Source organism: Hippopotamus amphibius, chromosome 2, assembly GCF_030028045.1.
Source record: "Hippopotamus amphibius kiboko isolate mHipAmp2 chromosome 2, mHipAmp2.hap2, whole genome shotgun sequence".
Classification (NCBI taxonomy): Eukaryota; Metazoa; Chordata; class Mammalia; order Artiodactyla; family Hippopotamidae; genus Hippopotamus; species Hippopotamus amphibius.
This window is the reverse complement of record NC_080187.1, coordinates 65237662-65259772: the sequence shown is the minus strand read 5'-3', so window position 1 is coordinate 65259772 and position 22111 is coordinate 65237662. Positions and strand designations below refer to the sequence as shown.

General features: G+C 42.0%; 1 protein-coding gene across 1 annotated transcript in view; it reads right to left on the bottom strand.

Moving 5' to 3' along the window:
* Positions 1 to 179: 179 nt before the first annotated feature.
* The window catches only part of HSD17B3 (hydroxysteroid 17-beta dehydrogenase 3), a 42080-nt gene continuing 20148 nt past the window's right edge, over positions 180 to 22111 (bottom strand). Inside the window, exons 3-11 of the mRNA XM_057723735.1 lie at positions 21344 to 21419; positions 19489 to 19596; positions 18402 to 18469; positions 17089 to 17124; positions 14177 to 14211; positions 13001 to 13082; positions 12297 to 12362; positions 9125 to 9274; positions 180 to 942 (exon numbers count right to left, since the gene is read on the bottom strand). Coding sequence (XP_057579718.1) covers positions 832 to 942; positions 9125 to 9274; positions 12297 to 12362; positions 13001 to 13082; positions 14177 to 14211; positions 17089 to 17124; positions 18402 to 18469; positions 19489 to 19596; positions 21344 to 21419 — 732 coding nt within the window. The 3' untranslated portion in view covers positions 180 to 831. The remainder of the gene's footprint in view (positions 943 to 9124; positions 9275 to 12296; positions 12363 to 13000; positions 13083 to 14176; positions 14212 to 17088; positions 17125 to 18401; positions 18470 to 19488; positions 19597 to 21343; positions 21420 to 22111) is intronic.

Sequence of the window (22111 nt, the reverse complement as noted above, 5' to 3'; positions counted from 1 at the left end):
GGTCACCAGCTGGCAAGTTCCTCCCCCAACTCCCTCAAGAGTTGAAGGATAATAGTTCCCCAACACACCACCCCATATATATTGACAATTAAAGCCTTCAGTCCAGCGCCCCAAGAGCTGGAGATCTGTAAAAACCTCATTTCTACAGATATCAACTGCATTTGAGCAATGGTTTTTAGACTACTTTTAACAGCATATTTTCTGTTTTTATTTTTGTAAACACAGTCTTATATAGAACCCCAAATAAAACTGAAATAGATAAATCTGGTGTTGCATTAGTTGAAATGAGGGGTCCCCAGAAACTGTCCTGATGCAGCTGTTGCCCCCACCCTTTCTCCTAGACAGTTTCCTGGGTCTCTGAAGAGGATAGTTTGAGAACCAGTGAGTGCTCTAGGACTACAGGCAGTCTTGATAAAGTTTAGTAATTTCAGACATTCTTTAATATAGCTATAAAAGTAGATTACTAGATACAATTGTTCTCAATATCCAAAGAATCAGAGGCTTTCTTCTCACCACATTATATTATAATCCCATACAGAAAATGTTCCACTTTTACCTATAGCACCCTCACCTTCTCTAACTATTAAAAGCCCATCGCACAACACATGTTTTTACATCGCAACTCTCCCAAAGATCTCCAGACTTGAGTAAAATTGCAAAAAAAGAAAAAGAAAAAAAGAAAAGAAAAGTTGAATTTTAGATACTGGATCTGTGACGTGGGCCCTCCAGCTTCAGGGAGGTGACAGGTATTGGTGTGTTCCTGGGTCCTCTGTGGCCAGCGCAGAACTTGGTGAAGAAAGCAAAGCTGGACGGCACATCAGCCCACCAGGACTATCTGATGTTGGCATTCTGTTTGAGGAAGTCCATGTAGCAGGTCAGGAACATCTTCTGAAACACACTGCTGTAGAAGGCCCACGATGGGATCAAGTTCAGAATGCTTGCCTTTAATAGACGAAAACACGGTGAGTGTCTGGGAGAAAAGAAGAGCGAGGAAGTGGCAGCAAAACGTCTCAGTTTATACTCATCATCTTTTAAAATGTATGTCTGATGGCTGAAATTAAGTCCCAGATCTCTTAAGTAGTTGTTAAAGTTTAAATGTCTATGACACTTTCTCAGAAAACACGGTTTTCTCAGAAACCAAAGCAGTCACTGGTCAGAACAGCTGTGAGATATTTCTAAATTAAGAGCATTCTGTCCATAGTAACACCCTCCCTTTCTTCTTTCTCCTAGTGAGCACTTTCTCTTTCCAGTGCTTCATCTCCCAGTGACTTCATTTTCTTTCTATCAAGGTTCTACTAAAACGAGATGCCAGGAAAGAATCAGAAATGCTTTCCATCACTTGGCACAATGCCTGAGGTATAGTAGGCACTAAGAAAATACCTGAATGTGTAAAAGAGTGAATGAATGGGAGGGTGGCCAAGATGTTGGAGTAGGAAGATCCTGAGCTCCCCTCCTCTTGCAGGCACACCAAAATCACAACTATTTACAGAGCAACTACTGATGAGAGAGACCTGGAGTCTAGCAGAAAAGATCTCCTACAACTAAAGGTATAAAGAAGGAACCACAAAAAGATGAGTAAGAGGGGTGGAATGTGGTATGGTCAAGACCCATTCCCCCAGGTAGGAGGCCCACAGATGGGAAGATGATTACAATTGCAGAGGTTCTTCCCAAGGAGCAAGGAATCTGAGCCCCACAATGAGCTCCTCAGCCAGAGGGTCCGGCACCAGGAAGATGAGGTCCCAGGATGTTTGGCTTTGAAGGTCAGTAGGCTTATTTTCAGTAGAGCCAGAGGGTGTTAGGAAATAGAGACTCCACTTTTAAGGGGCACACACCAAATCTCGCACACTCTGGGGACCAGGGCAGAAGCCCAAACACCAGTGCACCAGCCTTGGCTCCAGGACCTCCAAGGACCCACAGCCAACTGTCAGGCCCAAACCCACCCACCAGCAGGCCAACACCAACTCAAAGGACCCCCAGGGCCTTGCAGCCAGAAACCCTGGGACCCAGGTTGCCTCACCAGTGGTCCGTCACTAGCTCCAGGACACCCTGGGCCCCAGCCTTGAACACCAGCAGGCCAAGTTCCAGAACCCACAGGCCCTGAAGCCAGAGACCCAAAGACCTGGTTCTGCCCACAAGTGGGCTGTCACTAGCCCTGAAACCCAGTCTTACCTACCAGCACATAGACACCAGTTCCAAGAACACAAAAGTCTCACAGCCTGACATGTCAGGACCTAGCCCATCCATCAACAGACTAACACCAGCTCTGAGACACCTTGGGATTCACAGCTGTTCTGGGATCAGGCCCCACTTACCAGAGGGCTGACACCAGCTTTGGGACACCACAGCCTCAGCAGCCAGCCATGTGAGGAACCAGCTCCAGGCACTGGTAGGCCAACACTAGATTCGGTACCCCCAAGCCCTGCAACCAGCCACCCTGAAGTCTGACTCATACACCAGTAAGCCAGTACTAGCCCAGGACCCCCTGGGGCTCCAAAGCCAGCCACCTAATGACCCAGTCCCACCCACCAGTGGCCAGCAGTCTCCACAAAGGACAGAACAGGAGGCCAGCCAAGCCTACCAGACCACCCACAGTAATCAGCCCACCACAACAGAAGAGCCTGCACAGCCCACATGGGGGCACTCCTGGAGCATATAGCTCTGTTTTGACCAGAGGGTAGCATACTTCTGGGATACATAGGACATCTCCTACAAAAGGCCACTTCTCCAAGATTGGGAAATGTAACCAACCTACCACATACATAGAAATAAAAACAGTAAGTTAGGCAAAATAAGGCAACAGAGGAGTATGTTCCAAATGAAAGAAAAAGATAAACCCCCAGAAAAAGAACTAAATGAAGTGGAGATAAGCAATCTACCTGGTAAAGAGTTCAAGGTAATGATGCTCAAAGAACTCAGGAGAAGAATGGTGAAAGATGAACAGAGTGAGAAGTTAGAAGTTTTTTTAAAAAGAGTTAGAAAATATAAAGAACCAAACAGCGCTGAAGGATACGACTGTAATAAAAAAACACAGGAAGGAATCAATCGATTAGAGGATACAGAAAAATGTATCGGCAAACCAGATGACATAGTAGTGGAAATTACTGAAGCTGAACAGAAAAAAAGAAAAAAGAATTTTAAAAAATAAGAACAGTTTAAGAGACCTCTGTGACAACATCAAGAATACTGACATTAGCATCACAAGGTTCACAGCAGAAGAGAAAGAGAAGGGAACAGAGAAGATATCTGAAGATATAAGAGCTGAAAACTCCCCTAACCTGGGAAAGGAAACAGATATCCAGGTCCAGGAAGCACAGAGAGTCCCAAACATGATCAACACAAAGATGACCACACCAAGACACATTGTAATTAAAATAGTAAAAATTAAGATAAAGAGAGACTATTAAAAGCAGCAAAGGAAATGCAACAAGTTACATAGAAGGGAACTCCCAAAAGACTATCAGCTGACTTTTCAGCAGAAGCTCTGCAGGCTAGAAGAGAGTGGCACAGTGTATTAAAAGTGATGAAGGGAAAACCCCACAATGAATACTCCACCTGGCAAGGTTTACATTCAGATTTGAAGGTGAGAATGAAGGTTTTACAGACAAGCAAAAGCTAGAGTTCAGCACCATGAAACCAGCTTTATAAAAAATGTTAAAGGGATTTCTTCCCTAGGCAGAAAAGAAAAGGCCACAAGTAGAAATACGAAATATATAAAAGGAAAAAAATCTTATCAGTAAAGTCAAACATACAGTAAAGGTAGTAAATCAACATGTAAAGCTAGGAGGGGAAGGTTAAAAAAAGAAGTAATAAAATCATCTATATACATAATAAGTAGTTAAGGGATAAACAAAAGATGCAAATTATAATGTCAAAAACAGTAAATATGGAGGGCGGGGAGTCAAAAATGCAGGGTTGTTAAAATGTGTTCACATTTAAGAGATCATTAACTTAAAACAATCATGTATATATAGAGATTGCTATATAGAAAGTTCATGGTAACCACAAACCAAAAAGCTATAATAGATATGCACACACTAAAGAAAAAGGAATCAAAATATAACACTAAAGATAGTCATCAAGTCACAAGGAAAGCAAAAAAAGAAGTAGAAAAGAACAAAAAAGAACTACAAAAATAACTCAATTACAATTAACAAAATGCAAAAAGAACATACATATCAATAATTACTTTAAATGTAAATGGATTAAATGCTCCAATCAAAAGACATAAAGTGGCTGAATGGATATAAAAACAAGACCAGTATATATGGTGCCTACAAGACACTCACCTCAGATCTAACAACACATACAGGGAATTCCCTGGTGGTCCAGTGATTAGGACTCAGCACTTTCACTGCCACAGGCCGAGGGTTGATCCCTGGTTGGGGAACTAAGATGCCACAAGCCACAGAGTGCAGCCAAATTAATTAATTAATTAAAGACACAAACAGACCAAAAGTGAAGGAATGGGAAAAGGTATTCCATGCAAATGGAAATCAAAAGAAAGTCTGGGTACAATAAATATATCAGGAAAAATACACATTAAAACAAAGACTTTAATAAGAGGAAAAGTAGGACATTACATAACAATCAAGGGATCAATCCAAGGAAAAGATATAACTATTGTAAATACATGTGCAACCTACATAGGAGCACATAAATACATAAGCAAACATTAACAGACATAAAGGGAGAAACTGACAGTAACACAATAATAGTAGGGGAACTTAACAACCCATTTACAGCAATGGACAGGCCAGCCAGACAGAAAATCAATAAGGAAACACAGGCCTTAAATGACACATTAGGACAGATGAACTTATAGAACATTTCCTCCCAAAGCAGCAAAATACACATTCTTTTCAAGTGCACAAGGAAGTTCTTCAGGATAGATTACATTCTAGGTCACAAAATAGTCTCAGGAAATTTAAGAAGACTGAAGTCATATCAAGCATATTTTCCGACCACAACACTATGAGACTAGAAATCAACAAGAAAAAACTGCAAAAAACACAAACACATGGAGGCTAAACAATATGCCACTAAACAACCAGTAGGTCACTGAAGAACTAAAAAACTGGCAACAAATGAAAACAAAAACAGAATGATGCAGAATCTATGGGACATAACAAAAGCAGTTCTAAGGGGGAAGTTTATAGTGTTATAAGCCTACCTCAGGAAACAAAAAAAATCCCAAATAAACAATCTAACTTTACACCTAAAGGAACTAAAAAAAGAGAACAACCAAAACCCAAAGTTAGTATGAGAAAAGAAATAATAAAGGTCAGAACAGAAATAAATGAAATAGAGACTAAAAAACAATAGAAAAGATCTATGAAACTAAGATCTATTTCTTTCGAAAGATAAACAAAATTGGTAAACCTCAAGCCAGACTCATCAAGAAAAAAAGAGAGAGAACCCAAATCAATAAAATCAGAAATGAAAAAGCAGAAGTTACAACCAATACCTCAGAAATACAAAGGATCATAAAATATTACCACAAACAATTATATGCCAATAAAATCAACAAGCAAGAAAAATTGGACAAATAACTAGAAATATGCAATCTCCCAAGACAGAAACAGGAAAAAATAGAAAATATGAACAGATCAATAACCAGCGATGAAGTTGAATCTGTAATCAAAAAACTCCCAACATCTCCCAAGGCAATAGAAAGGAAAGCAAAAACATTTAAATTGGACCTAATCTAATTTATAAGCTTTTGCACAGCAAAGGAAACCATAAACAAAACAAAAAGATAATCTATGAACTGGGAGAAAATATTTGCAAACAATGCAACCAATAGGGCTTACTTTCCAAAATACACAAACAATTCACACAACTCAATAACAACAACTAAAATCAAAACAAAACAAAAAAACCCAATCAAAAAATGGGCAGAAGACCTAAATAGACATTTCTCCAAAGAAGATATACAGATGGTCAATGGGCACATGAAAAGATGCTCAGCATCACTAATTATTAGAGAAATGCAAATCAAAACTACAGTGAGGTATCACCTCACACAAATCAGAATGGCTAACATTAAAAAGTCTACAAATAATAAATGCTGGAGAGGGTGTGGAGAAAAGGAACCCTCCTACACTATAGGTAAGAATGTAAATTGGTGCAGCCACTCTGGAAAACAGTAGTTCAACTAGAGGAAAACTTGAGCCTTGTAGGGAGTATTCCTATTCTTCAACCTTCAGGTTTTTGCACTCCTCTGAGTTATCCCAAAGCAGGAAACTAAAGATGGTTTCTGGGAACCAAAGTAGAACTCTTCTTCCACTGGCCACTTCTATGAATCAATGCAACTTCTTCAAGAACTTCATTTTCCTCCCAGCCAGAGCTTTTTATATTTCACAGCAAAATCAAGACCTTCCATTAGCTTTGTCTTTAACTAAATGTTTGGCTTACTGAAGTCAGCCATAAATGAAATAAATTGACATCCCAGGTCCCCAGAAAATGTTCTAAAAGGCCCCCTCTCCTATCCCCATCTTTAACTACCTTCTCCCAATCTGGAGGAACCATGTAGAAGGAACCAGGAAAGGTTTGGCATCAGACAAAAGTGGACTTAAACACTTGCTTCATCATTACCAGCCAGGTGGTCTTGGGATCATCTAATCCATCTGAGCTTCATTTGATCTGATCCAGCTCTGAACTTTGGTTTCCTCAGTTATAAAAGGGGAGCCAAATGTCCTGTCTCATGAGATGTTTAGAAGGATTAAGTGAGGTAACTATGAAGCCCCAAGTTCCACACAGATTCTTAGGTAGAGGCTCCAGTCCCACCTCAGTTGCTGCCCCCAAACTCCTGGGGGTAGAGAGCATCCTGTCTTTGCCTCACCTCTTTGAAATGGAAGGCTTGCTTGTTTACTGATTGATTCTACTTGATTACCCATAACTTTAGGTTCAATGATCTTTCTAAACCCTAGCAAATTCAAAATTAGTTTTAATGGTTTTAATGATGTATGTGTTTTCCTTTGTTTTCTCTTTTGCTTCACCAGGCACAAAGGCTTTTTCCTACTGTTTTTGGCATCTGTTTATGAGTAGAGATTAGAATTCATTACAAAAGAAATCAAAGAGAAAACTAAAAAAGAAAAATTCAACTGCTGACATCTAAAATTGGATTACAGTATGTAGCAAGACAATAATTCTGCAAACCATGCTATTGTCTCAAGAAAACATTTTCTAAATGCTAATGGATTCCATTTAAAACATCAATATCCTGGAGGACTAAAAGTACAGAGTTCTCTAAGGGGTGGAGAGGATGTCTTATCCACTGGAGCTAGCTAAATCCCTCTGAGATGGACAGGATGTGATTCTGGGAAAGCATACAAAAAGCCTGCACTTTTTCTGCCCTGGAGATGGTGGGAAGTAGAAGAGAAAAAGAGGGAGACATAGCCAGATGTGTGTCCTCTGATACATGTGTCCTCTGGGCTTAGGCTGGAGGTCTGGGGGCCTGGAGTGAAGGATAAGGAAGTGTGATAAATAAGTAAAGGTGGCAAAGGAGAGTTTATTGCCTCCACTCTTCTGGAGTGCAGCCACAGAACAGTACCTCAGCGTGGTGAGGTAGGTGCTAAGATTTGGTTTTCCAGCATCCCTCAGACTCAAATTGGTACTGATGCAAAGTAGAGAGGCAGAGGGCCTCTGTGAACCAAAGCTAGAGATGGACAGCTGGCCTCTGGCTGGATGAGGGAGGTAGCAGAGATTCAGGGATCTGTAGCCATCAGTACTGGGGAGTACAGTGGCCTAGCCAAAAGGACAGAAAGAGTCATTCCCCTCACCGCCCCCCACCCCCAGACATAAACCAGCAAGGTGAGCAAGCACCAGATAGATGAGGGACACCAGCCACACACACTTAAGGACCAGCAGAAGATCGTAGGGACTCGTTCCCCAGCGTCATCTTAGTGAGAGAGGCAGGAAGACGGGACACTCTGGCAAGACTGGACATTTTTCTCTAAATAATGGAAAGTATATTTCCTCAATGGACAGTTTAGATTATCAGATCAAACTAAGTTTAAACTCATTAGACATTCCACTAGTTTGTTTTCGTGCCATGCAGCAAGTAGTGGTCTGAAGAAAAACCAGATTAGCAACACACAAAATAAAGAATTTATATTCTTCCTGCTTGTCCACTTTGCAGTGTGTGTTCAAGTAGTGATTCTGCACATTGCTGAGATGCTACAGTAAAAGTAGCAAGTATTCATTTAAGACAATTCAGTGTCTCTTGCAGGAGTCCCAGTACTGAGTCCCAGGAGATAGCTGAAAGCTTTTGGAGGATTTAGTGCATTGACCCATGCACCAGAGAGAGAAAGAGAGAAATAGAGAAGCCTAATTCCCACAATAGAAAAGTATATGAGGCAGAGGAGACAGCTGACATACGAAGGGAAGGTAAAGATCTGTCTAAAATCCTTTGGTGATACTGGAAACAGAACTACCCTGACACTGTTTATTTGTTTTCAGTATTAGTGTAAAATTCAAGTCTACCTGTTTCTTGTGTGTTTTTTTCCTGGAAGCAGCCCAGGGATAGTGAGAACTCCTCACGCCATATACTTCAGACTTTATTTCCATACTTGATGGAGTCTGTGGTGCACAGGAACCAGCTTGTACTTGCTCATGAGAGTTAAGTGTGAGCTCTTTTCCTGAATTCACACGCAGTGACAACACACTGGGAGCTTAACATCAGTCATGGAAATCAGCAAATGCTACAAATCAAGGTATTTTGTTTCCTTTTTGTTTGTTTGTTTTTTTCTGGATAGTTAAACATTTACTGGCACAGAGGGCCAAGGACATTGACAGCCGCTACAAGGAAGCACCCTGTGTTTTGGTCTGACCTTCACAAAGCTCTGGGAGCCGCCTTACTTTCTGAGGCAGCCAAGGGTGAGATTTGCCAGCTTCGGAGTAATCTATAGGCTGGGCAGCCAGCCCTCCAGCTTCTCCTTCCCCCTGCTAAATGCTCCTCTTCACAGGCCGGATAACCCTCAGCAGCATAGCTCTCGCATCACTATCTATGCGTGACAGCGAACGGCTGAAAGCTCCAACAGCAAGCAAGAGCTGGCTAAGCCCTGCTAGGGCCACCTGCATGTCTGTCCTCCGTTGCTTGAAGAAAGGAGAAGTTAGCAATTACCAAGATTTCATGGGCGAGGCAGCCACAGGTCTGGTCTCCAATCGTGACATAATTCAGGGATTCTTTAACAAACTCATCAGCAGTCTTGATTATCACGTTGGTATTTAGATACTTTGTCATTGGGGTTGAAACAGCATATGGGGTCAGCACCTACAAGGGCAAAGAGAGACCATAACACAGGAGCAATCTGCCCAGCCCTGAGAAATTAACACCCATTTTACTATGCCTTCATGTTCTGACTCTGTTCTCCCCTTAAAAAATCTCAGCATACTATATGATAAGAGGACAGTTAAAGATGTAGAATTAGCACAGAGCCGGGAATCAGAAAGGCTGGTTTCAGCGTAACTTGGCAACTAACTCAAGATGAGGCCTTAGCCACACAACACCAGGTGGTTCAAATGCACACAGGGTGAATGAGGACATGAGCTCTGTCTTAGAACACAGTTCCCCAACTTGGAAAGGGAAAATGCAGGACTTCCAATTATATTTGAAGTCTAGACAAACAATGGAAAATTTTTCAGTTTAATTATACCCTAAGTATTGCATGGAATATGCTTATTCTAAAAAGATTGTTATCTGAAATTCAAATATAACTGGATGTCCCATGTTTTATCTGGCAACCCTATCACAGAAGTTTATTTCTAACACATATACCCAAACTGCAGCACTTCCAAGTACTTTAGATTCCCACTTTCACGCTTCAGTTAGGAGCCAGGAGTGGCACATACCTCATAATCTTTCTTGTCATGGAAAATAAACTGCACACTCCACCCTGAAAACCCAATACCGTGTTTCCACTGGTGGTCTCACCACCTTGTGGTCTGGCAGGAGGTTTCATAATGGGGTTTCTTACTTTATTCCCAGACACAGAGACTTTGGCATTGTTAGGAAAAACAAACAAACAAACAAACAAAAAAGATCCATGCCTGTTTTGTTTTCTTTCTCTTCACATCACCTTTGAAATTTTTGTCACATCCCTTTTTTTCTCAACACACTTGAAATTGCATTGTTTCATAATTGAATAGAATGCACATCAGTCAATTCAACTCATTTGATTCTCATGGAAATTAATGCAGTTATTATATTGTATAACACTTTTCTTCCAAAGATCTCAAAGTGTTTCCTTAGAAAAATATAAGAAGCTTGCATTTTCAAACCCAGTTTTCAGATAGGGAAATAATAAAAAGTGTTTCCATTCCTACAGTGACTTTTGGTTGACAAAATACCTTTATGTACAAAACAAGAGTTCAATAGATATTGGTTAAATTTGCATACTTATTTATTCATTGGATCTTCTTCACATTAACCCAGAGAAGTAAGCAACTACTATAATCCCCTTTTAACAGATGGGAAAACAAGCTCACAGAGTTTAAGCAGGCTGTCCAAAATCAGTCAGGTGATAAATGACAGTGCTGGGATTTGAAAATCAAACCCAAGTCTATAGTACATGCTTCCTCAGGAATTTTACAAATATTTGTTGATCACCAATTACACGTGTGTTTGGAGAGACCAGTTGGTTTTCAAAACGTCACAGCATCTTTTCCAGGACTGGGAGAAGCTCTGAGGCTTCTGCATGGTGAAAGGGGCTCCCTTCCCCTTTTCCACCTCCTCCCACACCTTCTGCCCCATAGAACCACAGAACTAACTTAGCAGCTGCAGCATCTCTGGCCCACAATTATCAAGATGGAGATGATGCTAAAAGTGTCACATGGCTAGGAAGCAAGTGGCTATGGTAATCATTAGTGTTGTTCACCAAACATGTCTAGTTCTTCTTTCTTCCAGACACAGGATAGAATTGCACTTCCTGGGTCCCTGTGGTTGGGTGGGGCCATGTGATCAGATCTGACCAATGAGTATGAGCAAAAGTGACATGTGACTTTTCTGAGCCAGAGCCCGTAATTATCAAAGCAAGTCTCTTGAACTCCTACCACTTTTTCTTTGACATGTCAACTGACAATATCCAAGATGGCAGCTGCTCCATCAGCCTGGGTCCCTGTGTCACTACAAAGAGCTAATCCCCTCTGACAGTTCACAGTGAATGTGTAGCATGAATGAGAAATAAATCTTTGTGGTTTTAAGCCAGTGAGATTTTAGGGATTATTTTTTACTGCAGCAAACTTAGCCTATATAGGGTAGAGCTGTTGCAAAAGGAATCCATCCTCAGCTGGGAGCTGGAGAACGGATAGAAGGGAAAAACCTCTGATAGGTGAGACTTTATAGTTCAGCAGGGCAGAGAATGGGACTATAGTCTAGTGACAGCACTGTTATAATCACTCACTATGGGAAGATATTATTTACAAAGCTCCTACTATTAATTCATATCTGCCTATCAAATAAGCTTCATCCTATAGCTGGTTAATTTATAGGATCAGCCACCTGAGATACTCTTACCTGGGTATTTTAATTGAAAATCAGTATGTACAGCAGTAATTTTAAAAATATAACCGAGTGTGCCTTTTTCATTTCTAATAGTATGTCATCAAACTTCTTCCCAAACAATTAACAAAAAACCTCAGTAAACTGTTTATTCCACGTTCCAGAAACCACTCAGAGTAAACTGTGTTGCTGAAGGAAGCACATGTCACATTGCTCAGCCTACAGACAGCAGTGACAAGCCAGCTCTGTTTACAGTTAGGACAAGGTCAACTCCATGACTGCTCTGTCATCATAGAGGAAAGGGAGAGCAGAGCAGCTCTTCCCCAACTGCTCAAGAACTGTGGGGACCTCTGTGCCCCATCACAGATGAACAGCCCCCAAGTGAAACACCCTCTTCCCTCTTCCAACATTGACCAAGTGGGCAGTTTTCTTTTGTTCCCTCTCCACCATTCCTCCCACATGAGCCTGTCCCCCATATCTAGGTCAGAGAGTAAAGGATGGTTAGACAAGACCCTAATTTCTGTCCTGACGCAGCATCAGGTAGCAAGCATTTCTGAGCACTCACTCATCCCACCCCATGTCCTTCTCCAGCACCCACAGCATGGTGAGGGCAGCAGCAGGCAAAATCACCATGGTGGCCTCACTGCCACCTCAATGGTCATTGGAACTCACATGGTGTCATCCAGACCCTCTCTCCTGGTCACATATGCACAGCCTGTCCTGCAGGAAGCAGTGGCCCAAGCTCCATGGAGATCTAGAGTTCCCATTCCCAAGGACTCAGAACTGTGGACCTCACCTGGATAATGATTCCTTTCTCTTTATATTCGGCTTGCAGTGCCTTGGAAAATGTGCACACAAAAGCCTGGAGCAAGAAGGAGAAACACATAAGGACTTGATTCTCTGTCAGAGCCAACTCGCTCGGATTTCAAAAGACACCACAGGGAGCTTATCTGCTTCACCTTAAAATGCAGCAGTTTGCCTTGAGGGGAGTTAGTTAGAACTTCATTTCTTGGTCTGGAAAGAGCTCCCTCAATGAGCACGAACAAACATTTTGTAATAAATACAAACCTAGGGCTACTGCATATGGATACCCTACCCAGGGGAAGCTCTGCCTCATCCAGAGCACCCGCTCTTCCAAAGCTTTGTTTTATGACTAGGGCAAGAGGACACCCCACCAGGTCTCTGGGATGGAAGGAAACTACAGTGTTACTTGCTGGCAGGAGGAGTGCAGGACTCCCAGGCAAGGAGGTGAGTGGGAGCTGGAATTCCAAGGGGGCTTGCGCTTGCCCGGCTGCGCTGCTGCAAGGCTTCATCAGCCCAGGGCCAGCATCTTTTTCAAATTTGCACCCAGATACTGGCTGACTAGCTCCTCCCTGTACCTAGAAGAGTGCCTCTAGGCAAATCTATCCATCACCTTGCCCGATGATCCAAAGGAAAATGCCAAATGGGAAAAACAAGAGGGAGAAGGAGAAGGAGACTTGAACTACATCTGTCACTCACCTTGGAAGCCGAATATGTGGAGTACAGAGGCCAGGGAAAGAGGGCTGACCCGGAGGATAGATTCAAGATGAGACCTTTCCGCCTAAAAGGCAAAGAAACAAAGTTTTGATTGCTTTGCTGCCTGATTACACGTTGAGAAGGAAGAAAGTAAAGGGGAACGCTGGGAAACTTCCATCCTCTCTGGATTTCCATGTGTGCTCAGGGTTCTGCTTCCAAGAACTGTGGGTGCACCTTCACCTCCATCACGACCTACAACACCACACAGTGATGTCACTCGGAGGTCAGTTGACTTCAAGGGCTTATGACTGGAAACAGGGCCTCTGCTACAACAAAGATGCCCCACCAAAATGCAGAGATCCAACTCAGCTCAGACAGGACTCAAGGGGGAAAGGATATTTGTCTCTCAAATGTGACCACATGAGCTCAAGGTCCCTTCTGACTCATAAAGATGACCCACAACAGGACAGATGTCATATGTAGAATCCTGTCTTGGGTAGAATTTGACGGTCCATCATCTGTTCACACAGGCACCCCTACACAAGTCCCTGCGGTTCTTACTCTTTTGAAATTCAAATTCCTTAATCCTTCCCAAATAGATGGATTCAATCCAGAAAAACCAAGAAACTGCAAATTGGAATACGAGGCCAAACCCCTTCTTTCTCTAGGGAAGATAAAACTATCAACCATTTGCTTTTAATGAATACCACCTGAGAAAAACCAGCTCCCAAATGGGCATTGTAATAGAGTGATTTAAAACATGAACTACATAGAGACACTGATGGGGTGGTGATTTTTACCCCTAAATCGTAGTATTCATTCTGACAAGAGCTGAAATGCATAATAACAAAGAGATGGTCTTGCTCTCAGGCCAACTTCTGAAGTTTCTTTTTCGCTCATTGTGAGTTAATTTCTTTTAATACAATGTCTGCTGAAACTGCTGTTCTCTTCCTCCCTCCGGTATATGCTACATTTGACCTTCAAATATGCTTATCTGTTTGCAGAGCTGGCCTGGTCCAGAATGTTAGGCTTTCAACCATAATCTCCATGTCCTTTCATCATAGTTTAATTATTTGTTTAAGCAGCAGCAGATGAACCCTATCCCCTTGGTCCCCAAGTCAGCTGATTGCCAGGCCAGGCAGATCATGCTCTCCACGCTTTCTCAAGGAAAGACCTTACCTTGATTCCATGTGTTTCAGAATCAGTTGTGTCATCTATAAGAGAAGGCCAAAGTTAAGCCCTGACAAAGGAACTAAGTAGCAGTGGGTAGTGGGGACTTTGGAAGTAGGTGCTGGAGGAAACTGGAGAAAGAGCTTCATCTTCTCAGTTGGCCTTGAAAATCTGCTGACACTCATGGGAGGTAAGTCTGACAACACTAGAGTCTGGTTGGAACCCATAGGAGGCAACCTAGACAAACAGTAAACAGTTCAGAGGCCTCTGGTTTCTTCTTCGTGAAACTGAAGCCTTCCTGGAAAATGAAGGGAGTGTAAAACTATGGAAATTGGCTTATGGCTGTGGGACCAGCACTGAGGCTCCCCAGATACCCTTCGTTCTGGGAGAGGGGCAAAAGTAGTTTGGCCATTATAAAACTCACAGAGGAGTTAGAATTAGGGGACTGTCAGGAAACTAAAAAGTGTCCACGAGCATCTCACATACAAGGTATGAGATGGAGAAGGACATCAATTCAGCAGCAGCCTTCTTAGCAGCCTGCAGGTGGTCTGAGAAATAGCTCCCTAGACACAACATGCCTGCTGGTCTGCTGGAATTACAGCAGCGTCGAAAAATCCCTTCCCCACCCCCAACCTACTGTCCCTGGAAGAGGTCTTCCCTGCCAGTTCTGGAGCTTAAACATTTCATTAAAAGAGCTTTTCATGTCATAATTGTAAGGCACCCACTTTAAGAATTAAAAAAGAGCAAACCCGTGGACTGAAATATTCTTGAAAGTGCAATTGAGTGGAATCAGGCCCTATCTTGAGAGCAGGTTTCAGACAGAGAGGATCCAAATGAATGTGGAGGGGCAGAGAAATAGAGGACACTGGGGACCAGAAGACAAGTTTCGCCTATATTTTCATGCTGTCTGGGGCCCTGTATTTCCTAGACAGGCTCCTAAGCCCATTCCTGGGAGCCTCCAGATAATGTTTTCTCTCCTCTGGAGAAGTGGCAGGCGTGGGAGCGGAGGGGGCTTCCTAGACTGGACTGCCTTTTGAAACCCTGGATTTTGAGGGAAGTGAGAGAAGGATGAGGACTGGATCATGTCAGCACCCTTTCCTTGCTTCTCCCAACTTCATTAAGGATGTAATTGGAGCATTGTTGGACAGCATGTCTCAAAATCTCCCAAAAGCCTGATTGGGTGAATGATCCCAATTAGAGAGACAACACTGGACTTTGTGGGTCCCTGTCTCAAAGGTTCCAGTATTCAGTCCCTTACTCCAATTTCTCTTTGCCCTCAAACTCATTCTTCCATCTCTGCCCTTGATAGAGAACTCTAGTGTTTCCAGATGGTTCCTTTGGAATAATTAAGTGATACTAGTCATGCTTCCAACCAGCATGGCCAGCTTGGGCATGGCGTACTTGGAAGCTAAACTTCAATTTGTTTTCTTTGTTACTTAAGGAAGTTAGTGTCTACCAATATATAAAATAATGTTTTTGAAAATCAAAGCATTTCTCTGCTAAAAGAGTCAGAGGGTTGTCAAATACATTTGGGAAATCCTGTGACCAAAGGACCAAGACTGAAAGATCAATGTAGACATTAATTAACGTGAAAGATTTTACTGGTAAGGCTGCAGACCACAGTGGGACATATAAAACCTTCAATTACATCAACCGGAGTTTTTAAAAAAACATTGATTGCTCAGCATAAAAAGAATGTGTGTACCAATAAAAACTGAGCAGGAGACTATAAAATACCAATATACTTAGGAAAAAACAACAAATGGTGAAAATAGTTTTTGTCAGCTCAACTTCATCCACCTGAAAATAATTTCTTTTTGGTCTGCTCAGCATTCATCCCCCCTTTTTATGTTGATAGCAACCTATTTTCCTCCAGGGAACCAGTTCTTCCCTGCCAGTCCATGTTGTGAGGACAAGACAGCCTCCCACTGCTCCCCAACAAGGGTCCCAGTCCCATGAAATCAGTCATACCTGATTCACTGCTGAAGTTCCACTGGACCATCCAGAGTGGTTACGAGGGCTGCCTTGCACAGCTTTGAATTTTGCGTACCAAGTAAGGTGCCCAGCTGCAGGTGTGAGTGTGGGCTGAAAGCCCAGTGTTCACTCACAAGCCGTGTAGAGGGTTCTCATCATTTAGAGGGAAAGGAAACATTGTGCTCACACAAAAGCATCATCTACTCGCCAAGCGTGGGGCTATGTCCACTCTTAAGCAGCACCTTTCTCCAAACTGTCTGCCCAGACAATTTGTCTGCCTTTTTCTTATTCACACAAAGACACAGCATAGGATAGCTTTGTGGTAGTCATGCCTATAACTGCTTGTGCAGTTGATTCTAATAAAAGGAATTGAGGGCTGAATGGCACCTGATACATCACTTAGTTCAATACTCTTTTAGTAGCAGATGAAGAATCTGAAGTTCAAAGGAGCTAAACAGGATGCCCAATGCTGTCCAATTAACTAGTAACTGATCTGGGATCAGAGTACATATGAACTTGAACTTCAATTCAACAAATATTTTTTGAACAACAAGAGTCTATAAAATCCAAACCATATCCTCTGCCCTTTTTCCAAACAGGGTGAGCTTTCCTCTATTTGCAAAGACTAAAATCAGAGGAAGATACTAATTTTTTTAAGTTCCTTTGGAATCCTGAATAAGTTTCCTCATCATCAGGCCTAATATGTTCTGACATATGACAAAAATGAATGCAGAAATAGGATTCAGATGCTAGGGAGAGTGAATCCACTGTATTTTCTTGGTGAAAACAGGTAAGACAATTAAAAGGCTACTACATGGTCTCTCAATCAAGCACAGTTCAATTTTAAAGAATTCTGCATCTACAAGGAAGGGGCCAATTCTCCTAACTTGCCAAATTCCAACAGCTACTACATTTTAATGCATTGAACACACACATTGATCACATACCTTCACTACTGAGGTGATGTTACAGTGGATGAGGCTCTGTAATAAATAATCACAATCACAAATCAGCTGGATCATTTGAGAAGTTTTCTTGAGAAGTATACAGTGCTAAAGAACCATGAAGTGGGCAAAAGTGTGTGTCTGAGCGGTTGCCCCACTTAGGCTGCCAATTGGGCTCCTAACTGATATTCAGCAAGAATGCACTAGAACTGAGAAACATCTGACATCCACACTATGATTCTATGTGATCCTGAAAGAAGTCAATTAAGAGTTTCCTTGAAAATTTAGGGAGGAATACAGATACAGTTTTTCAAAGGGAGCTGGTTAATTTCCAGCTGAAGGAAGGGAGGTTAGTATATGTGGGTCTAGAAGACAGCGGCATAGAGATTAGCAAGGTGAAATGTTGTATGATACAAGGTAGAGGTTCTGGGCTACAGAGGCCAGATAAAGAAACTGCTAGAATCACCCAAGACAGAGAGGGAAAGAGGGACAGACACATACACAAGTACAAATGCAGACACAAATAAAGAGAAGCAAGAAAGGAACCTGCTTAACAGAGAGACACAGACTTGTGCCAGAAACAGGGACCATGCAGTTAGATGTGTGGCCAGAAGAGGTTTGGTGAGGATGTTCAGCAGTGTCTGAGCAGTCTGGCAGTATTTGTCTGTGCAGTAGACTTGGGGCTTACATAGAACCTTAGGAATACTTGAGGATCGGGGAAGAGAGGCATGATGGCCTGTTCAGAATTGGTACAACCCCATGACTTCAAAGCCCAGGGCCTGGGGAAGACTCAAAATACAGTGCCTTCAAAGACTGTTAAATGCATCATGAATTTACTCATAACCAACAAAAGCAGTCATGGGTCTGAGTCAAGCTTGCTGAACTTACAACCACCCAACCACAGAGTGTGTATTATGGATTTCCCTCACACTGAAAGTTGAACGAATCTTATTACCTGGGAAGACAAAGAAAGCCAAAGAGCTGCCCTTCACCCACTGAATTCAGAGCAATGAATTTGTTAGGCAGAATTACCCCCTTATAAAGCAAAGTGCAGAGCCCCAAAACACTGGGACAGGTAAATTTTGATGTGTGGAGAAGAGGGAAGATGTCCTTATCCTAGAGATAGTCATGAACAGCAGTACCCTTGACTGTGTATCAAGTACTCGGGTGAAAAGAAAGGGAGACCTCCAGTCATCCACCTGGAATACAGAATTTTGGCCGCACTCCCATTATCCCTTCCTGGCCCTAGTGATTACCCAGCCAGGGGGCCCAGGACCGGGTGTGAGAAAAACATCCAAAGAAGAGTATAGGCCTACCTGGATGTCATCCGGCGTATTAAGGAAATGGCTTGGGAGAAGGTTTGGAAGCATTCCAACATTGTTGACTGACCAAAAGAGGCAAAACAAAAAGATGTCAGAAGGGCCTGTGGCAAATGTCTATTGAAAGCCTTAAAAATTGTCATATACAACCCAGGATTTCTTCTCTTAGGAAGTTTTCCAGGGAAACATGTACAAAAAGATTTATATACAAGGTTGTTCATTGCGGCATGATTTGATAACAGTGAGGAAATGGGAGGGAAAAAAATTGTAGTCCTATAATAAAATGCGCACAAAGTGAATCACGGTGGTGGGATGCAAAGCAGTCATTCAAAACTATGACTGCTCAGAGTTTTAAAAACTGGGGAGAACATTTGGGATGTATGATTTTTTTAAAACGTTGTAAAACAGTATGTAAGTTTAATCCTGATTTTGAAAATATGCATGTATGTATCTGGAAGGATAGGTACCAAGATGCTATCTCAGGCTATCAGGATTTTAAGAAATTCATAGTTCTTTTATGTGCTCATCTGTTCTTTCCAGTTTTCTTGCAATATATTTTACACTTTTATTAGTAAAAATGTAATTATTTAAGAAATCAAAATCTTCCTTCTATATATAATACACTGTGCTGTGTATGTGGTTACAAAACAGATTGTCTATAAATAATCACAGAAAAAAAAATTGTATCTCATTTCCTGAATGAGAAAGTTAATCCTCAAATAAACACACTACTCACTATTTCATGGATCAATCGCAGCAATGTTTGTTTGCTAAAATAACTCCTTAAGCCAAAGTTTCCCTCTTTCTGCCAAATGTCAATATCAGTTCAGTGAAAGAAAAATATTTTAATACTAGGAAATGTGGTCGGGAAGATTGAAATATGTAGATTTGCTACATTCCAAAGTCATGTACAAATTTGTTACTCCAGTAATTTCTCTTGAAGAACTGAACTTTAATATTTGGTTTAATGCTACAGCTTACAGTCATGGGTTAAATTTAAGCTACTAGTGAATAATCAAGTATCACTAAGATAATTGTTTCACTGATTTATTACAACAAGCTTTGAATTTTGCAGTTTACTTACCTAAAATTCCAATTTCTAAGCCTTTAAGTTTTTCTTGAATATACTCATAGATGTCATCTTTGGTAAAATCTGCTTGTATAATCTTCACACTGCTTCCTATTTTCTGCTCTGCATTAGAGACAACAGATATTTTTTAATGAACAGGGGTCCAAATCCACCTCTTGCCCATGTTCTCCCAATGCTCCTATACTATCTGAACAGACACTTAAGAGTACCAGCCCATCGCCTTAACTAGAAACAAGAAATAGCCTCGGATAAATGCTGAGATGTGTTAAAAGATTTGTGAATGATGGTTTCTGTGTGATTCTAAGAGTCACTATAGTGACAAGTAAAGGCATTCTAACAGATTTAATGCGGTGGTTCTCAAAGCAAGGGAATCACATCACTGGGAATTTGTTAGAAGGCTCCACCCCAGACCAACTGAACCAGGAAACTCTGGTAAGCTGTTTTCACATGTGCTTGGGGTGACCGTGGTACATGCTCAAGTTTCAGACCCCTGGACTTAGGGCTGTAAGAGCAAAGCATGATGCCTCTGATCAGTGAGTGTCAGGTCCTCTCCACAAACACTCATAAACCTTTTGTATCAAACACTTCAGCATGTATAACACATTTACATGCAGAATATATTTTTTTAATTCTCTCAGCAACCTTGTAAAGTAGGTATTATCTCCATCTTCTAGAGGAGAAAATTAAGGCTCAGAGAAGCTTACTAGCTTGAACAAGGGCACCCACACTCTGCTCCCTCCGAGTTCAATCCTCTTTCCACTATTCTATGTGAACTTGCCTTGTGTGGGAGCTTTTCTCTTAGATATAAAAGCGACAGGCAGATTTCACCAGCTGCTGCCTGCTCAGCTTTGGCGTTAGACCCAATATTTCTAGAGCAAGTGATCTTAAGGCATAGTTTGGGGGCCGTTCAGAGACACTACTTGCTTTTCAAAAGGACGATAAAAAGCACACTGTAGCACTGTGAGGGAAACAGGCAAGAATGTCCTAGTCCTGGTGGAAGTTATTTCTGATATCCGGACAGAAAACAAAAGCAGAATTCACTGATTCAGGGCACTGACCCTCCTCGTTGTGACTGCTCAGCCCCATACCTCCCACGGCCTTCTCTTATTCCAAATTTCCCTCTGGGAAATAAGGCTGTCCCCTCCAGACAGCCTGCCATGGTCTTCACAAGTCTTCATAGTTGAAGACTTATTCCTTTGAGTTAAGGAGCTTATTAATTACTAAATTAATAATTAACTATTAAAATTCAAAGGCCCAGAAAGGGATATGATGATCATTATTAACTAAGAATACCTCAGAGTGGCTCATAATAATAAAATATTATAATATAAATGCTGTCTCTTAGGGTTGTATAGTATACAACCTTCACAACCATACATGGCAGCCCTGAATCAAATCTTTTTTTTTTTAATCTAACAACTAGCAGTAAGCATTGTCCCTCATCCTACTGCAAGGAGCGCAGCATAGACATAGGGAAATGAAGTCCCAAACACAGATCCTGTTTTGAAGGGAGTAGCAGAAACAATCAGACAGCTGAGGCCTCTGGATGAAGGGGTCTGACTCTAGATATGAAGACACCAGACCAAAGAAGAGAGTGGACCCATTTGTGGGGTGAGTCTGCTCCTGCTTCATGCAGCCTGAAGAATCACTGGTGAACTAAACTAAAGCGAACTAAAGCCACTTACATCCTGCATTTAACTTTGTAAACTGGGCTCCCCAAAGGAGGCTGGTACCCCAGGCTCCAGAAAGCAGACATAGGGATGCTGACAGATGCCTCTACAGGCAGGACAGGAGCAGACTTGGCTGGCAGGCTCCACAAACATCTCCCTTATTTCTTGGGGTCACTCACCAATCTCCGCAGCAATGGCCTGTAGTTTTTCCAGTGTCCGGCTGATAAGTACGACATTGAGTCCCTGTCTTGCTAACTGATGGTAGGGATGGGAAAACCAAAAAAGAGATGATAAGTAGACAGGGAAGGCTTGTTACATTAAAGGTGAGTGGGGGCATCGCCCATTTGGTCACAGGGTGATGTGCTTGCTTCTCCTGAGTTTAAATGCACAGAAAACAACAAAGGTTTCTGGGTTATGAGTAAAACAGCCACCCTGGGACAGGCTAAATGTAATATAACAGTAGTTTTTTTGCATGTGTTTATTATATTCCAGGAACTAGTATTCTAAGTGCTTTTTTGTACAGATTCAGAATCTGAATGCCCTCCTATCTGAAGCACCTATGGTCACACGTGTGTTGGAATTCAGAATTTGGAGGATTTTATACTATAATTTACATAACAGGGTCCAGGCAGCACCTTATAATCAAAAACAATACTGCTGCGGCATCTTGTGAGCTGCCTCCTATTCACAAGGACATTCTTCCTGTGGTCTCTTCACTCGGACACAGCCATGGACCTGAGCCCTTTCTTTCTGTTCTCTGGCTCCCAACAGGACAGAAAATAGGCTAGGGAACTGGAGGGTAGATGGATGCTTCCCTGAGATCAAAAGGAACTCTCTTCAGATTGGACACTGCTTTGACTCACGGGGGCTGAGCAGCAGTGTGCAGAAGACGTGTGCTTTAATATGGCACAGGGGACACGGAGACACAGTGTGCTGGGTGGTCGTGG